At 48.6% G+C, this 18,128-nt stretch overlaps 1 protein-coding gene across 2 annotated transcripts in view; it reads right to left on the minus strand.

The window, feature by feature from the left end:
- LOC122940325 (keratin, type I cytoskeletal 19-like) overlaps positions 1–13,702 on the minus strand; it is a 52,738-nt gene extending 39,036 nt beyond the window's left edge. For both annotated transcript variants that reach the window (XM_044296946.1, XM_044296947.1), the window contains exons 1-2: positions 13,290–13,702; positions 11,650–11,732 (exon numbers count right to left, since the gene is read on the minus strand). In XM_044296946.1, coding sequence (XP_044152881.1) covers positions 11,650–11,732; positions 13,290–13,667 — 461 coding nt within the window. In that variant the 5' untranslated portion in view covers positions 13,668–13,702. The remainder of the gene's footprint in view (positions 1–11,649; positions 11,733–13,289) is intronic.
- Between the last annotated feature and the right edge of the window lie 4,426 nt (positions 13,703–18,128).

The following is an 18,128-nucleotide window of genomic DNA, read 5'->3' on the forward strand; positions in this document are numbered from 1 at the left end:
CTGACGTTTGGATCAAAGAGCAGTCCCTGGCTCTTTGATCAATTAGCCACAGCTCTCCACTGGGTCTTGGTCAACCACGGCGGATGCTCCAGGGTCATCCATTATCTAGATGATTTCCTGTTAATCGAGACCGCAGACCAGGCACCAAATCAGCTCCAGGTACTTCTCGACTTGTTCTCAAAATTAAACATCCCGATTGCCCCAGCAAAAGTCGAAGGTCCATCTTCAGTCATAACATTCCTGGGGATCATCTTGGATACGGGTAAGATGGAAGCCCGTTTGCCTGACGAAAAACTCCTAAAAATCCAAGATTCCATCAGGAGGTCTGTCGCGGCCAGGACCCTCACCAAGGTCGAACTCCAGTCGATTCTGGGGATGTTAAATTTTGCCTCCAAGATCATGCCCCAGGGGCGGGCATTCACCTCCAGACTGCTGCAACTTTTACCTGCTGCCTCGGATCAGGACTCCTTGATCCACCTCGACGCCGCTGCAACGGCCGATCTTCACATGTGGCACCATTTCCTGACCAGCTGGAACGGCATCTCCCTCTTCGTCCCTTCCTGGGACGATAATTCTCCCACCGTGTTTTCCGACGCAGCAGGTTCAAAAGGGTTTGCAGCCATTTTCAAGAACCACTGGTTCGCGGGTCCCTGGCCGCTTCAGATTTCTTCCACCCAGAGTTCCATCAAATCCTCTCCACTGTTAGAAATTTATCCCATCGTGGCAGCTGCCCAGACCTGGGGGGAGGTCTGGAGGAACAAGCCTGTCGTCTTCGTCACGGACAATCAGACAGTGGTAGAAATCCTCAGCAAAGGTCGCTCCTCCTCCCCACAAATTATGCCCTTCGTCCGCAGATTAGTATGCCTTGCCTTAGAATACAACTTTCATTTTTCATGCAGGTTCATACAGGGTTCAGCAAACCCAGCAGCTGATGCCCTCTCCCGTTTCAACTTCCCGTTTTTTTTTCAGGTGATGCCAGACGCCGATCCATCAGGGGTTCCTCCACCCGCCATCGAGACACTGATGATGGATTGAGCAAGCACGTCAGAACTGCCAAGTTACTCATCCATAACTCCCTATCCCTCAATACAGCCAGGAACTACAAGACCGGGTGGGAAACCTTCTCACAATTCTCCATCAGACTGGATCAAACAACTCATCTCATGGCATTCCTGGCTTATTGTCACACAGACCTTCACCTATCTTTCAGCACCATCAAATTGTACCTGGCAGGGGTACAACATTTCCTCACTTTAGAATTTCCAGGCAGCCAGTCCATATTTTCTTCCCAGGCCATCAAATCCACCCTCAGAGGGATCCAAAAGAGCAGCAACAAGCCGGAGTCCCGCAGGAAACCAGTCACCGGGGCAATGTTCAGGGCTTTTTCCACCTCCCTAGACAACGATCCTTTCGGGCCATACAAAAGCATAGTGATCAAAGCTGCCATGTATCTCTGTTTCTACGGGTTCTTATGGCCCGGGGAATTCACTAGCTCTCCAGGACACGCAGGCCCCACTTCAGACCAGCTGGTCTGGCAGCAGACTCATTGCACCCTTTCTCTCCCTTCCACCAAAACTTCCCAGGTAGGAACTCCAGTCAAAATTATCTACTTCCAGACCTTCAATGAATGAATGGTGCCCGGTGGCCGTGTTCAAAAAGCTTCTAGCCATCTCAAAAGTTTCCGCGCCAGGCAGCCCTCTCTTTCCCTTCAACTCCAAAGGTCTCACGACTTCACAGTTCATCCATCACATCAGAACTTTAGCTTCCGGGTTAGGGTTCGATGCCAAGGCCATCTCGGGACATTCGTTTCGCATAGGCGCGGGTTCCGCAGCATCAAGTCACGGGGTCCCAGCACACGTCATCCAGAAAATGGGCAGATGGCAATCCTCCTGCTTCACGCATTACATCCCTAATCCGCGGGCCGAGATCGCCAAAGCTTTCACCAGCTTAGCCCTATGAGCTCCACCCTCACATTTCCTACCCGTTGACTTTTTGCCCCTCATTTAGCTCGCACCCGGCCATGGCTTCCCGCACACCCCAGCCATCTATAGTGGACAGTCATGTCATCCCTTTCCCCTCTGTCCTTCTTCACGGTCTCCCACCGTAGCCAGGACCACAAGTAGTAAGGCTGAAGCTCAGCCTGCGTTTGTAGGAGGGGCGAAGGAGGCCTATTTAGCGCGGCCCCACGCTCCCATCACGGACGCCGCGCTCTCACCCCTCCCTCCCGTCCCCTTCTCACCTCTCTCACCATCAGGCATGCCCCTCATTTAGCTCGCACCCGGCCATGGCTTCCCGCACACCCCAGCCATCTATAGTGGACAGTCATGTCATCCCTTTCCCCTCTGTCCTTCTTCACGGTCTCCCACCGTAGCCAGGACCACAAATACTATTAGGCTAGGTCTACACGATGACATTTGTTGCGTGACAAAAAGTTGCGCGACAGATAGGGCGCAACATTTGTCGCGCAACATTTTGTTGCACTAATGTCGCGTGACAATTTTTATAATGGCATTATCTATGGTGTCGCACTGCAACATGCGACATGCTGCGACTTGAATAGATTTTCTGCGACTGTCGCGTCGCAGTCGCAGCATGTCGCATGTTGCAGTGCGACACCATAGAGTGCTATTATAAAAATTGTCACGCACATTAGTGCAACAAAATGTCGCGCGACAAATGTCGTCGTGTAGACCTAGCCTTATAGATCTGACTGTGATCAGTTTTGATCACTTACAGATACTATAAAAGTACAAATGCTGATTAGCGATACGCTAATCAGCGAATCAGTGACTGCGGTGCGGTGGGCTGGGCGCTAAACAATCGCTAAACTACCTAACCAAGGGGCCTAAACTATCCTAAACCTAACAGTCAATACCAGTGAAAAAAAAAAGTGACAGTTTACACTGATCACTTTTTTCCCTTTCACTAGGTGATTGACAGGGGGCGATCAAGGGGTTAATTGGGGTGATGGAGGGTGATCTGGGGGCTAAGTGAAGTGTTGGTGGGTACTCACAGTGATGCCTGCTCCTCTGCTGAGACCAACAGACGAAAAGGACCAGCAGAGGAGCAGGGAAGCCATATAACACATCATATTTACTAATATGATGTGTTAGCTGGCTTCTGATTCGATTTTTTTAAAATCAGCAACCTGCCAGCAACGATCATTGGCTGGCAGGTTGCTGACGAAATACTCCTTGAACTTTTGCCGGCCCGCGATGTGCATGCGCGGGCCGGCTCTGACCGAAATCTCGCGTCTCGCGCGATGACGCACGGATGCTTCCAGGAGGAATGAATCAACCACCTTTCGGACGCATCCGTGCGTTAGGCGGTCCGTAAGTGGTTAAACAGACTCAATTCTGAATCTGTCAATCAGAAAAAACATTATGTTATGTAGCTGACTGACATTAGCGATGTACATAACAGTGTGTTTTATAACTCCCTGCCTGCCGCTGCCGCTGTTCTCTTAAAATAAAGACGTATAATATGCTAGGCCTCTAGGTGCTATGAGGGCATTGCTGCAGCACCTAGAGGCTTTGTCTATTCACCCTTTGGCAGTGGCACGCCCATGTCCAGTTGATTGACGTCTGAGTTCTCCTCTTCGTCCCGTAAATCCTGCACCTGCGCCGAATACTAAATGAGACGGCGCAGGCGTGGGATCAGGGGCGTAACGATCGCGGTGCGACAGGTGGAGGCAGGACATGGGCGTGGTTGGAGGCAGGACATGGGTGGGGCCTGGAAGGGGGCCCTCCCTCCCTTCTGTTCGGGTTTGGCTTGAAGAAAAGGTGGCAACCCTAAGCTACAGTCCAAACAGACTACAGTATGCTGGCAGAGAGCTACATACCCAGCTAATTACAGCCATACAGCTACTGCCCCAGCAATGTGCAACCAGAGAACTACAGCCCCAGCAATGTGCAACCAGAGAGCTACAGCCCCAGCAATGTGCAACCTTACAGCTACAGCCCCAGCAATGTGCTGCCAGAGAGCTACAGCCCAAGCAATGTGCAGCCAGAGAGCTACAGTCCAAACAGTTTGCTACCAGAGAGCTAATTACAGCCATACAGCTACTGCCCCAGCAATGTGCAGCCAGGGAACTATAGTTCGAACAGTGTGCTGCCAGAGTGCTACAGTCCAAACAGTGTGCTGCCAGAGTGCTACATATCCAGCCGTCTGCGGACATACAGCTACATCTCCAGCATTTTGCAGCAAGAGAGCTATATCCCCAGTGCTGTGTAGCCATACAGCTACAGCCCCATCAATGTGCAGCCAGAGAGCAATTTCCCCAGCGCTGTGTAGCCAGGGAGCTACAGCCCGAACAGTGTGCAGCCAGAGACCTAAAGGATGGAAGGTACTCAGGCACATAAACCTACCATCTACCCTACTGCCCCCTCCTGTCCCCAATTAACACACCGAGACATCTTCTTGGGAAAAGAGCCTTCTCGGCCAATTTATTCAACAACATTAATTATCACTTAACATAAATACGTAATAACACGCATAACATATCAATTACCATAACAATTACCATAACATCTGAACCATTGAATAGGATCCTAGAAGGCAACAGGTAAGCTGTGTTCTCCACCATTCACCTCCACTTGTCATATCGCCTTACCCTCGGCCGCGGTCACCGACCCGAGAGCACCGAATACTCCAAACTGTAATTAGTCTCCCCTGTAGGCCCATCTGCCCAACAGGAGCCCCATGCACAAGCTTACCGAACCTCCTGAGATGCACACTCCACCTTGGCATGCACTTCTTAAACTTATCATTGCCTTCCAGGACCCTCCATTACCACGCCACGAACGACCATAGGAGACACCTCACCTATGGGAGTCCCGCCACACCCGGAGAGCCGTCTCCAGACCCTCCTGAATCCCTAAGGCCCACATGTCAATACCCACCTCATTCAGGTGAACACCATCCGACCAAAGGAACTGAGGCAATGCCGCCTCCAGCTCCCGGTGTCGCACCACAATTCCGCCATGACGCCTCACAAAACGTCCGACCTCCCTATTAAGTTTAGCCCGGGCCTTGTTGAGACGCTCAACCAACCTCGCAAAACGCCAGACTCTCCGAGCCACCACCTCAGACCAAACCACCAACACACCCGGAAAATCCGACCACAAACGCAGGAGGTCCAGCTTCATATCACGAATTACCTCCCTAGTACTGCGCACACCCAGGTCATTCCCTCCAACGTGCAACACAACAATATCAGGTGACCTATCCAACGAGACTGAAGCATGAAATTCAGGAAGCACCCTACCCCACAAAAGGCCCCGTATGCCAATCCAGCGCACTTGCATGTCAGCCGGGTCAAACCCCAATTGCCGTCCGTTCCTCCGCACGTCCGCCCGCAATGCTCCCCAGTACACGTAGGAGTGTCCGAAGATCCAAGCCATACAAGCCGACCCTGTAAACACAGAAAATTAAAACCTAACTCACTGGTCAGCGAAAATACCGTACAAACTACTGAACATCATTCCCCTTGGCACTCACAACATGTGGGTACGAACATACAACTGATAACACCTAGATTCCCATCGGCCAATACGTTTAATGGCCTCCTCCCCCAGGCCCCATCTGGCCGCCTCCGTTGCCGCCCCAATCCTAAAGGAATGGGACGCAAAGTCCTGAGCCGGGTAGCCCGCTGCAACCAAACACTTCCGAAAAACCGCAACAAACTGATACCTCGACAACGCCGACCCATCTACATGCATCAACAACGAACCCATCACCTCCGGCCTAACCACCAATAACTCCTCCACACACCTGACCGGACACAAAACCGACCCAAGCAACGGGCGCAGTATAACAACCACCCCTCTGCCTTCCTGATCCGTCTTAGACTTACGCAACACGCAACGCAAACCCCCCCCAGAAAAACACACATCCTGCCTCAACAAACCTCCCCCACACGACCGATTTCCCGACACCAACTCGGACACCCTGAATGCCCCAAAAAAGGCCAAGGAAAAAGCAGCCCTAAACAAACAAACCTCATAAGGCGTCAAACACACCACACCAACCATCTCCCACAACGACTGCAACACTGCCCACGAAACCGGCCTACGCGTGTCTGGCCGCGCGGCACTACGCCTATAACCCTTCAAAGCTTGCCTAACCAGAAAGCAGTTAGACACATCCATAAGACCCCGCAACCGCAACCAAAAATTGACGGCCGCCACTCGCTTGGAAACCACCGAAACAGACACCCCTGAACTATAAGACAAACCGATAAAATATACCAACAGCATCTGAAAATCCTTCACTACCTCACAACCCCCCACCTGATCCAGCAACTGCTCCCACTGAGACCACACCGAAGAATACGCCAACCACGTACTCCTACTCACGGACCGGCGAATCAACTCAGAGGAGACCCCAAGGCCACGTTCCAGAGCCACTGAGGACATGATAGACCTGTCTCGTCCGCATCCGGCACCAGCCCACTGAAAGCGAGAAAGTGAATCAGCAACGAAACAAGCATTCAACCGCAAGCCACTAAGCACTAAATGGTGAAGCAAGCGCACAACCGGGGGCGAATTAGCAGACTGACTGTTAATCGCCTGAACCACCCCCATGTTGTCACAGCAAAATCTCACTCTCTTATTCCGGAGCACGTCCCCCCACAACTCCACAGACAAAACGATTGGAAACAATTCCAACAAAACCAAATTCCTCAAAAAACCTGCCTCCACCCAAACATCCGGCCAGGCACCTGCGCTCCACTGTCCCGCACAAAAGGCCCCGTAACCACAAGACCCCGACGCATCTGTACACAACTTCAAATCCACACTGGACACAGGAGCCCTCATCCACACCGAACGTCCATTAAAATCCTCCAGAAACCACCAGCAGGTCATCCCGAACCTCAGATGACAATCGCAAAAAATGGAAAGGCCTCCGCACCCCCGCCGTCGCCATGGCCAAGCGCCTACAGAACACCCGGCCCATTGGCAGGATTCTGCATGCAAAATTCAACTTACCCAGAACTGACTGCACACGCCGCAACTGCACCTTTTTAGCCCTCCTCAAGAAAGCAATATCATCGCACAAATCTGCCACCTTCTCCTCCGGCAACCGGCACTCCATGGCCACACTATCTATCACTATACCCAAAAATTTCACGGACGTCGCCGGACCCTCCGTCTTTTCCGGCACCAACGGGACATCCAGATGATGTGTGCAGTAACACCGAACAAACACGCGACCCAGCAGGTCCCAGAAACAAAAAATCGTCAAGATAATGCAAAACGGAAGTCCACCCCGCCTCCTGCTTCACCACCCACTCCAAGAAGGAAGCAAACTTCTCAAACAAAGAACATGAAATTGCACAACCCATCGGCAGACAACAATCAACATAAAAACTGCCCTCCCACTTAAATCCCAACAAATGAAAACTATCCGGATGAATGGGCAACAAACGAAAAGCGGCCTCAATATCCGTCTTCGCCAATAAAGCCCCCTTTCCAAAACGACGCACCCACCGAACCGCCTCATCAAATGAAGTATATGAAACCGAACAAAGCTCCCCAGCAATACCATCATTAACAGAACTACCCTCAGGAAAAGACAAGTGGTGTATGAGCCAAAACTTGCCCGCCTCCTTTTTCGGGACCAAACCCAAAGGCGACACCCACAAACCTGGCAACGGGGATTCCGCAAATGGGCCAGCGACCCTCCCCGCCGAGACCTCCTTACCAATCTTCTCCGCCACCACATCCGGCCTACGCAAAGCCGATGCCAAGTTACGAGGAGCCACCACCGGACTAACCGAAAAACACGGGATCCGAAAACCATCCCTGAAACCAACGAACAACAAAGCCTCTGCAGCCCTATCTGGGTACCTCTCTAACCACGGCAGCATCTCTTCCACCTTCACCGGGGTCACCCCTCTTCTGCCCCCCATCAACCCTTTACCTCGCCCCCGCTTGAAACAGCGTGACAGACTGTGCGCCCCACCGCAGCCGGAACACTCATGCTTGAACCGACAGTCAGCGAGGTATCTGCAATAACCCTCATTGAACTGCCAGCAGCAACCCTTCTTATGCCCGCTACCAGGCTCGGACACCGAGGGACCCCCGGCTGCCCCACGAAAGGACTGATGACCCACCTTCCGAGCCACCATAAGCCACATCCAAAGACTGATATCTTTGTGATCCCAGCGAATACTCGCCCGGACCGCCTTACGCTGACGAAATTGCTCGTCGTACCTCAACCATGCCACACCCCCATACGTCCTATAGGCCTCACCTATGGCATCCATGTAACAGAAAAGAGCGGAACAGTGTTCCGGCGCCTTTTCTCCCACCACACTTGCCAAGATGGCAAAAGCCTGCAGCCAATTTAAATACGTCCGCGGTATCAACTGATACCGACGCTTCTCCTCCTCCTCCTTTTTGGACTCATCAGGCTTAACCCTATCCAAACTAAACTTCTCCAACTGGAGCAAAGAGAATATCTCCACGTACTCGCCCCTCCAGATCTTCTCTTTAACCTCCGCCTTCAAATGAGCCCCCAGCGGCCCCTCAAAACAGACGTACACCTCGCCCTTAGCCGCGTCCGCCAACCGCACCTCGTCCCCGACTTTTCCTTTTTCTCCAACACCGACCGACACCTCCCCAGTCCCCGGAACCGCCAAATCCGTCCCAACGCTACTCGAGCCAGCCCCGCCAGACTGACACCCCACACCACCGGCCGCCACCGGAGCCCATACTGCCGCAGGTGACTCCCGCGCACCCGACCCCAACCTAGACAAAAGCGACACCATCCCCTCTAGCAATTCCCGCGCCAACCCCTGGCCCTGCAAACCCCCCCCCCAGTTGCTCAACAGGAGCTCGTTGCTGACCCGAAGGCCCCTCACCTGACCGGCCCTGAGGTATCCGCCCAGCAGCCACGGTCTGCCCAGACGCTCCCGCCACCGTTGGTCCGCTCAGCTGCGCCGCTGCCGGACCGGCTCCATCCTCGTCCATCCGGCCGTCGTCAGCTTCCCAGTCGTCCTGGCTCACCTCGCCGTCCTCCATGTCCGCCAGCCGTCCAGGTCCACCAGCAGGCGGCCGCTGCCTCTCATCGCCCCTGGCAACCGACGGAAACCGGCTCCGTCCAGGCTCACCAGCAGGGGAACCGGCAGCCGCATCAGAAACATCACTGCCGTCGTCCTGTACTGCAGCACCTCTCAAACCAGCTCCCACAGCAACCTCAGTCTCCTGAACAGACCCGGCTGCAGTACCTGGAACAGCCACCGGTGTCGCTGCTGCGCTCTGCCTGCTCCTCTGCAGTCTCACTGAAGAACGCCGCCGGCCCTGCGACAAGGGCCGCGGCGCAACCCGCACCACTGCTGACCGCACTCCAGGATCCAGGCCCCCACCGACAGACCGTGGGGCCGCACGCTCCTCTCCCCGTCATGGCCGACTCGCCGCCCGCTCCTCAGGTAAGGGACGAGGTCCGGCTCGCTCCCCATCCGACAAGGCCGCAAGGGGAGACACCGCACGACCATAGCTCCTCCCACGCTGTGAATAGGACGAGGTACCCGGAGCAGCCCGGTCCTCTCCCTCTGGTGCCCGACGCCGACCAGGATTCCTCCCGCTGCGGCGGCGAGGCGCCGGGCTCACTGCCCTCACCGCCCGCAACGAAGGGTCCCTGCTGGGGCCGCTGCACCCGTGGGGCAACCTCAGTGCTCAGCCTCTCTGGGGGCACAGACCTCCTAGCCCTGGGCCTCGCAGCAGGGGCAGCCGGTGTGGGGACCAGACCCGCCAAGACAGCCTGCAAACTCTGCTGCAACCAATCCGCCCCATGTCTCTCCGCCGCCGCCTTCACAGCACCCAATAAATCGTCCAAAGCCTCCATAACTCACAGCGCAAAAAACTGTCCAAAAACCTTCCTGCTTCTTCCACCAGCACCGTCTGGTCAACTCCGCCCCCACTCCCCTCATATACTGCCCGGGAAAATACATGACCAAGGCCCCTCCCCACGACTTAACCTTAACTGCCTGGACTTCCCCCCAAGTCAAAGAGCACTACGCCAAGGCTGCGCCTAGCTCCGTTGCTCCCAAGAGTTACAGTCCCAGCAATGTGCAGCCAAAGAGCTACAAACCCAGCCGTGTGCAGCCATACATCTACTGTACATCTCCAGCATTTTGCAGCCAGAGAGTAGTGATGAGCGGCAGGGGCTATATTCAAATTTGCGATTATTTAGCAAATATTTTGTAGAATAGTCATCATATATTCGCGAATTTCGCAAATTTGAGATTTTTTTATTGAATGCGATATATCGGCAATGTAAAAATCGCGTAATGCAAATTCGTAACGCGAAATACAGGCGTAGGTCACTTTGGCTCAATTTTTCAAGCTGGTATAAGTTTCCTGAGACTGGAGAAAATGGTTGGCACGGCAGAACATTAGAATAGCTTTATATGCAGATGGAGTCAAGTGCTCCAATATATTCGCGATTGCGATAATCGGCAGTGATTAGAATATTTTTTTGCACTACCTGCAACTTTGCATTTTAGCAGGTCTGACTACAGATTACTGATTGGTGCACTAAGTATTGTTGTGAACTTGACAATGCCTTCTTCTCATTGGCCTACAAGCAAGAAGCAGAGAGGAATGTGTTCAGATGGAAAAAAAAAGCTGAATATTCGATATAACGAATACATAGCACTATATTCTAAATATTCGTGAATTCTCGAAGTGGCGATATTCGCGATAAAAAAATTCTATTAGAATAGTCGTGCTTAACACTACCAGAGAGTTACATCCCCAGCATTGTGTAGTCCTACAGCTACAGCCCCAGCAATGTGCAGCCATACAGTTACAGCCTAGTAGTGTGCAGCTAGAGAGCTACAGCCCCAGTAGTGTGCAGCTAGAGAGTTACAGCCCCAGTAGTGTGCAGCTAGAGAGTTACAGCCCCAGTAGTGTGCAGCTAGAGAGTTACAGCTCCAGCAATGTGCAGCCATACAGTTACAGGCCCAGTAGTGTGCAACTAGAGAGTTACAGCCCAATAGTGAGCAGCTAGAGAGCTACAGCCCCAATAGTGTGCAGCTAGAGCGTTACAGCCCCTGTAGTGTGCAGCTAGAGAGCTACAGCCCCAGTAGTGTGCAGCTAGAGAGTTACAGCCCAATAGTGTGCAGCTAGAGAGCTACAGCCCCAGTAGTGTGCAGCTAGAGAGTTACAGCCCCAGTAGTGTGCAGCTAGAGAGTTACAGCCCCAGTAGTGTGCAGCTAGAGAGTTACAGCCCAGTAGTGTGCACCTAGAGAGTTACAGCCCCAGTAGTGTGCACCTAGAGAGTTACAGACCCAGTAGTGTGCAGCTAGAGCATTACAGCCCCAGAAGTGTGCAGCTAGAGAGCTACAGCCCCAGTAGTGTGCAGCTAGAGATTTACAGCCCAGTAGTATGCAGCTAGAGAGCTACAGCCCCAGTAGTGTGCAGCTAGAGAGTTACAGCCCCAGTAGTGTGCAGCTAGAGAGTTACAGCCCCAGTAGTGTGCAGCTAGAGAGTTATAGCCCCAGTAGTGTGCAGTGAAACACGGTGCAGACTAAAATCGGAGGTAAACCTGCGCACCACTGCTTGTCATCTGAGTGGCACCTACCAGTCCGTTAACAACTATAAAAGAGGCACCACATTTTTTTTTCAAAGAATCGTTTCTTACTTTGTTTTGAAGTCATCTCCTGCCAACCGTGCATTATCAATTTGAAGGAAAATACTAGCATTTTCTGTGGTGGCATCTTGGATCTAAAGAAAAGTTAATATAGCCATAAATAAATCATACAAAACACCTAACTCCACTGAAAAAAGCAAAATGTACAGTAAGAATGGTACAGCGGCCATTAATATGGTGTCTTCACTGAACTGATACAGGACATGCGGAGAGGATTACGTGCCACTTAGCGGACAACAAGCAGTAGATAATACCCAAGGGAAGATGGCATATACCGTATTTTTCACCCTATAAGATGCACTTTTCCCCCCAAAGTGGAGGGCAAATGTCAGTAAGTCTTATGGGGCGAATACTCATGACTGCCTCCCTTAGGGAAACGCTCATTAGTATAGGAGGACCGGGAAGCAGTGAATGCAGCACTCCCCGGGCTCTGTACTCACCACTTCCTGGTCTTCCTCGGCCGCTCGCTGGCGGTGGCAGCTGCCAGAGCAGGACAGTAAGTAGATTTTTTTAAAATCTGATCTCAGCATTGGGTCATTCACATGGAGGTCTGATCTTAGGTCTGATTGGAGGACTTATGGAGGTCTGATTGGGGGGCATTCACTTGGAGGTCTTAGCTGAGGTTTGACTGGGGGACTTTTAAAGATCTGATTTGTGGTCATTCACAGGGAGGTCTGATCTGAAGTCTGATTGGGGGACATTAAGGTCTGAGGTCTGACTGGGGTTCTTTCACATGGGGGTCTGATCTGAGGTCTGATTGGGGGAATTATTGAGGTCTAATGTGAGGTCTGATTGGGGGTCATTCACATGGAGGTCTGATCTAAAGTCTGATTGGGGGACTTAATAACATTGGGGGTCTGTTCTGAGGTCTGATTAAAACCTTTTTTTTTTCTTATTTTCCTTTATTTAAACATCCATCTTATAGGGCGAAAAACACGGTATATGGTTATAGTTAATATTTAATACTGAATCACTAACGAGTATGTAATCTGAGTAGTGGTATTGCCTGAAGGCAAATCCTCATATTTGAGTGAATTTAGAATATAGTTTATGTATGTCATTTAATAAAAAGGACTTTGTTAAAATAATTTTAACTGAGGAAAAAATAGTAACTCTTTTAATATGTATTATGGTTAGCACTGTTATCTTGCAGCGCTGGGGTTCTAGGTTAGAATCTGACCAAGGACACCATCTGCATGGAGTTTGTATGTTCTTGTATTTGTTTGGGTTTCTTCAATTAACTCTAGTTTTCTCCCACATAGGGGACTTAGATTGTGTGCCCTGTTGGGGACAGTGTAATGCAAGTGTCTGTAAAGTGCTGTGGAATATGTAAGTGAGTTGAGTAAATAAATGATCTAATAACGGGGTTGTCCGGGCTTTTACTATTGATAACCTATCCTCAGGATAGGTCATCAATATCAGATTGTTTGTGGTCTGATACCCAACACCCTGCCGATCTGATATTGATGACCTATCCTGAGGATAGGTCATCAATAGTAAAAGCCCCGACAACTTCTTTAAGCATAATAATGTATTTAACCATTTATCAAGATCTATGTGCATGAGCATCATATAGAAGACATGGATATGATGGACAGATATGTCCTATAAAACATAAAAAATTATTTTACCTGTTTTCTTAGTTCCTCAATAGTTTCAAAGTAATGCTTGTAATCTCTTTCCGAGCTTCCGCTGTTCTTGCTGTACCACTCCCTAATTTGTCCATCTAGCTTGGCATTAGCCTTCTCCAAGGAGCGCACTTGGTTTATATAGCTGGCCAAACGGTCATTCAGGTTCTGCATGGTCTCCTTTTCATTCCCCATGATTTGAATACTTCCATATTGTACATATCTTCCTGTGACATTTTTCGAAATTTGGGTGCCCAGTCCTCCTGCCCCAGCATAGACACTGGAGGCATAGCTGCCTCCTGATACCCTGTGGTAAGCTCCATCACTGATACTGCCAGTTTTGACAGAGGTCACCTTCTTGAAAGAAACTTGGTTGTACATTGTGCAGACCGATCACAGTAGACCCTCAGCTCTTCTCTTTTCTATACAAAAAAATAAATGACACTTAACTTTTTGTGCTTAATAACCAGTGTTAAAAGTCCACTTTTATGTTTGGTTAGTGATAAGTAAGCCTACCTCACTGACCCCGATACCATCTCCTGGAGGTCATTGCTCTGTTCTGACAAACTGACTCATCTTCAAACTTCGTTCAATTTGGTAATGAAATTTGAAAGGTCCCAAGACCTAATTGACAACTTGAATAATCTTTACCTACATAATGAACGTCTCATTGTAATTGCTAAATTATTAACCAAATTCAATGACTTTGACTGAAATTCCTAAAGTGGTTGTCTAGTTTCAAAATCCTACTGTAACTTCATGTATCCTATTAGGAAATTTTTAGTTAGCACAGAGGGCTCCTCGGTTTAGGCTTCTCATCTCTTGGCCAGGGTGAAGAGTGGTTACCAAGAATGTGTCTTGCTCTGGAAGACCTGTCATGTCTCACATTATGCAGACAACCTATTGACTTCAATGAACACAGTGTAATGCTTCACTTTGCCTGTGTTGGCGCTCTGGCAAAGCTGAGCACTTGTTTACAGTTGATCTCTGAGTGTCCCAGCAAGACAACCACTTTAAAATATCAGAATTAAAGAGGATGTCTGTGTGGGAACACTAATTCTCAAATGCTCTATTATGAGTTAATAGAAGTAGTGGCATCCCTAGAAATGAGGGGTCCAATATCAAGATGATAATGGGCCCCAATTATGGTTCCAGGTTTTAATGTGGCATTTTTTATTTTTTTCCTTCTGTGCCCAAGAATTTCATAGCATAAGCATGGTCTGCCCCCATGGTATATGGTCTTTGAACAGTAGGTTACTCTCTGTTTGGGAGTCTCTTCTATTAATTTGAGCAAGAAGCACCTACATAGAGCATTTCTAATGTTGGGGGATCTGGCATAATGTATTATATGGACAGACTATCGATTTCAGTAGGTACTGTTTAATGCTTCGCTTCTCCTGTGGTGATGCTACATGGGAATTGAAGCTTGCAGCTGGGTTGCCCATCATATTACATTTAATGGCTGGGGTCTCAGCTGGACATCATTTGTTGACTATAGTAAACGTTTCTTGCTTCTAGTGGTAATACAAACTCCATTAGTAGGCAAAGGCACAAGAGTGTGACAACTTTCCTGGTGTGCATCTAGTGGTTTGATACATGGTGTTCAGTCATTAAAAAGTAACTAAACCTTTCTACAACTTTCCTTACAAATGTCATACATGCCTAAAAATATAATATACTGTAATATACTTTATTAACCAGTAATACAGTTTTCCTGCTCAAATAGGCACCCAATGTCCTGGGTGCCTATCACATCTTAAAAACATTATTTTAGTACAGCACTGACATGTTAAGACACGATAGGCACCCAGGACTTTGGGTGCCTATTTAAGCACGAAAACTAATTAATAAAATGTATTTAGAGGCTATTTAGAACATTTTAAGGACGTTTGTAGAAAAGTTTAGTTACTCTTTGAAAGTGTTTTCCACTATTTTATGTTTGCTCAATGATGTGTGACCCATGTGCTATCAATGGGGTTGTGTCTGCTACTTTAGCTCACTTAACCACCTCAGCTCCACTAGCTTAAACCCCCTTAATGACCAGACCACTTTTTACAATTCTGCACTACACTACTTTCACGGTTTATTGCTCGGTCATACAACTTACCACCCAAATTAATTTTACCTCCTTTTCTTCTCACTAATACAGATTTCATTTGGTGGTATTTCATTGCTGCTGACATTTTTACTTTTTTTGTTATAAATCGAAATTTACCAAAATTTTTGCAAAAAAATGACATTTTTCACTTTCAGTTGTAATTTTTTATTAAAAAACTACATTTCTATATAAATTTTTCTCTAAATTTATTGTTCTACATGTCTTTGATAAATTTTTTTTAATAAGTGTATATTTATTGGTTTGCGCAAAAGTTATAGCGTTTACAAACTATGGTGCAAAAATGTGAATTTCCGCATTTTGAAGCAGCTCTGACTTTCTGAGCACCTGTCAGGTTTCCTGAGGTTCTACAATGCCCAGACAGTACAAACACCCCACAAATGACCCCATTTCGGAAAGTAGACACCCTAAGGTATTCACTGATGGGCATAGTGAGTTCATAGAACTTTTTATTTTTTGTCACAAGTTAGCGGAAAATGCTGATTTTTTTTTTCTTACAAAGTCTCATATTCCACTAACTTGTGACAAAAAATGAAAACTTCCATGAACTCACTATGCCCATCACGAAATACCTTGGGGTGTCTTCTTTTAAAAATGGGGTCACTTGTGGGGTTTTTATACTGCCCTGGCATTTTAGGGGACCTAAAGCGTGAGAAGAAGTCTGGAATCCAAATGCATCAAAAATGCCCTGTGAAATCCTAAAGGTGCTCTTTGGAATGTGGGCCCCTTTGCGCATCTTGGCTGCAAAAAAAGTGTAACACATTTGGTATCGCCGTACTCAGAAGAAGTAGGGCAATGTGTTTTGGGGTGTCTTTTTACATATACCCATGCTGGGTGAAAGAAATATCTCTCTAAAAGTCAACTTTTCCCATTTTTTTATACAAAGTTGTCATTTTAGAGAGATATTTCTCTCACCCAGCATGGGTATATGTAAAAAGACACCCCAAAACACATTGCCCAACTTCTCCTGAGTACGGCGATACCACATGTGTTACACTTTTTTGCAGCCTAGGTGGGCAAAGGGGCCCAAATTCCAATGAGTACCTTTTTAGGAGGGCATTTTTAGGCATTTGGATTCCAGACTTCTTCTCACGCTTTAGGGCCCCTAAATTGCCAGGGCAGTATAAATACCTCACATGTGACCCCATTTTGGAAAGAAGACACCACAAGGTATTCCGTGAGGGGCATGGCGAGTTCATAGAAGTTTCTTTTTTTTTGGCACAAGTTAGCGGAAATTTATTTTTGTTTGTTTTTTCTCACAAAGTCTCCTTTTCCGCTAACTTGTGACAAAAAGACTCAGTATGCCCCTCAGCAAATACCTTGGGGTGTCTTCTTTCCGAAATGGGGTCACATGAGGGGTATTTATACTGCCCTGGCATTTTAGGGGCCCAAAATCGTGAGAAGAAGTCTGGAATATAAATGTCTAAAAATGTTTATGCATTTGGATTCCGTGAGGGGTATGGTGAGTTCATGTGAGATTTTATTTTTTTGTCACAAGTTAGTGGAATATGAGACTTTGTAAGAAAAAAATAAAAAATAAAAAATCAATTTCTGATAACTTTTGACAAAAAAAAATCTTCTATGAACTTGCTATGCCCCTCAAAAGTGATCTTTTTATAGCGCTGCAGCGATTTTACGGTGTTTTTGCAGTGATCAGAAAAAAAAAATTCTGTCACTGTGGTGGGGAGGACTGAATGCAAGTGTGCGCACAAGATCAGGCCTGATCGGGCGAACACTGCGTTTTTTGTAGAGCCTATAGAACATGTCCTATTCTTGTCCGCAATTGTTGCGGACAAGAAAAGGCATTTTCTATATAGTTCTGGCAATGCGTGGATCTGCAAAATGCGGAAAGCACATTGCCAGTGTCCGTGTTTTGCGGATCCGCGGTGTCCGTGTTTTGCGAATCAGGGACAGGGGGGTGATCAGGGAGTCTATATGGGGTGATCACCCCCCTGTCATTGATCACCCCCCTGTAAGGCTCCATTCAGAAGTCTGTATGTGTTTTGCGGATCCGCGGACCCATGGATCGGATCCGCTAAACACATACGGACGTCTGAATGGAGCCTTACAGGGGGGTGATCAATGACAGGGGGGTGATCAGGGAGTCTATATGGGGTGATCACCCCCCTGTAAGGCTCCATTCAGACGTCCGTATGTGTTTTGCGGATCCGATCCATGGATCCGCAAAACACATACGGATGTCTGAATGGAGCCTTACAGGGGGGTGATCAATGACAGGGGGGTGATAAGGAAGTCTAATATGGGGTGATCAGGGGTTAATAAGTGACAGGGGGTGTAGTGTAGTGGTGTTTGGTGCTACTTATTACAGAGCTGCATGTGTCCTCTGGTGGTCAATCCAAGCAAAAGGGACCACCAGAGGAGCAGGTAGCAGGTATATTAGACGCTGTTATCAAAACAGCATCTAATATACCTTTTTAGGGGTTAAAAAAATCGCATCTACAGCCTGCCAGCGAACGATCGCCGCTGGCAGGCTGTAGATCTATTTGCTTAACTGCAGTTCCTGTGAATGCGCGTGCCTGTGTGCACGCATTCACAGGAAATCTCGCGTCTCTTTTAAAGGTTTACACTCTTCCTCTGGGTAGGTCATCAATATCAAATGGGTGGTGTTCTGATACCCAGCACCTTCACAGATTAGTTGTTTTTGGTAAATGAAAAACAGCTGAAAGAAAAGCAGAGGGTTCTGTCCACTGCGTAGTTTCTGACAT

This window comes from Bufo gargarizans, chromosome 6 (genome assembly GCF_014858855.1).
Source record: "Bufo gargarizans isolate SCDJY-AF-19 chromosome 6, ASM1485885v1, whole genome shotgun sequence".
Classification (NCBI taxonomy): domain Eukaryota; kingdom Metazoa; phylum Chordata; class Amphibia; order Anura; family Bufonidae; genus Bufo; species Bufo gargarizans.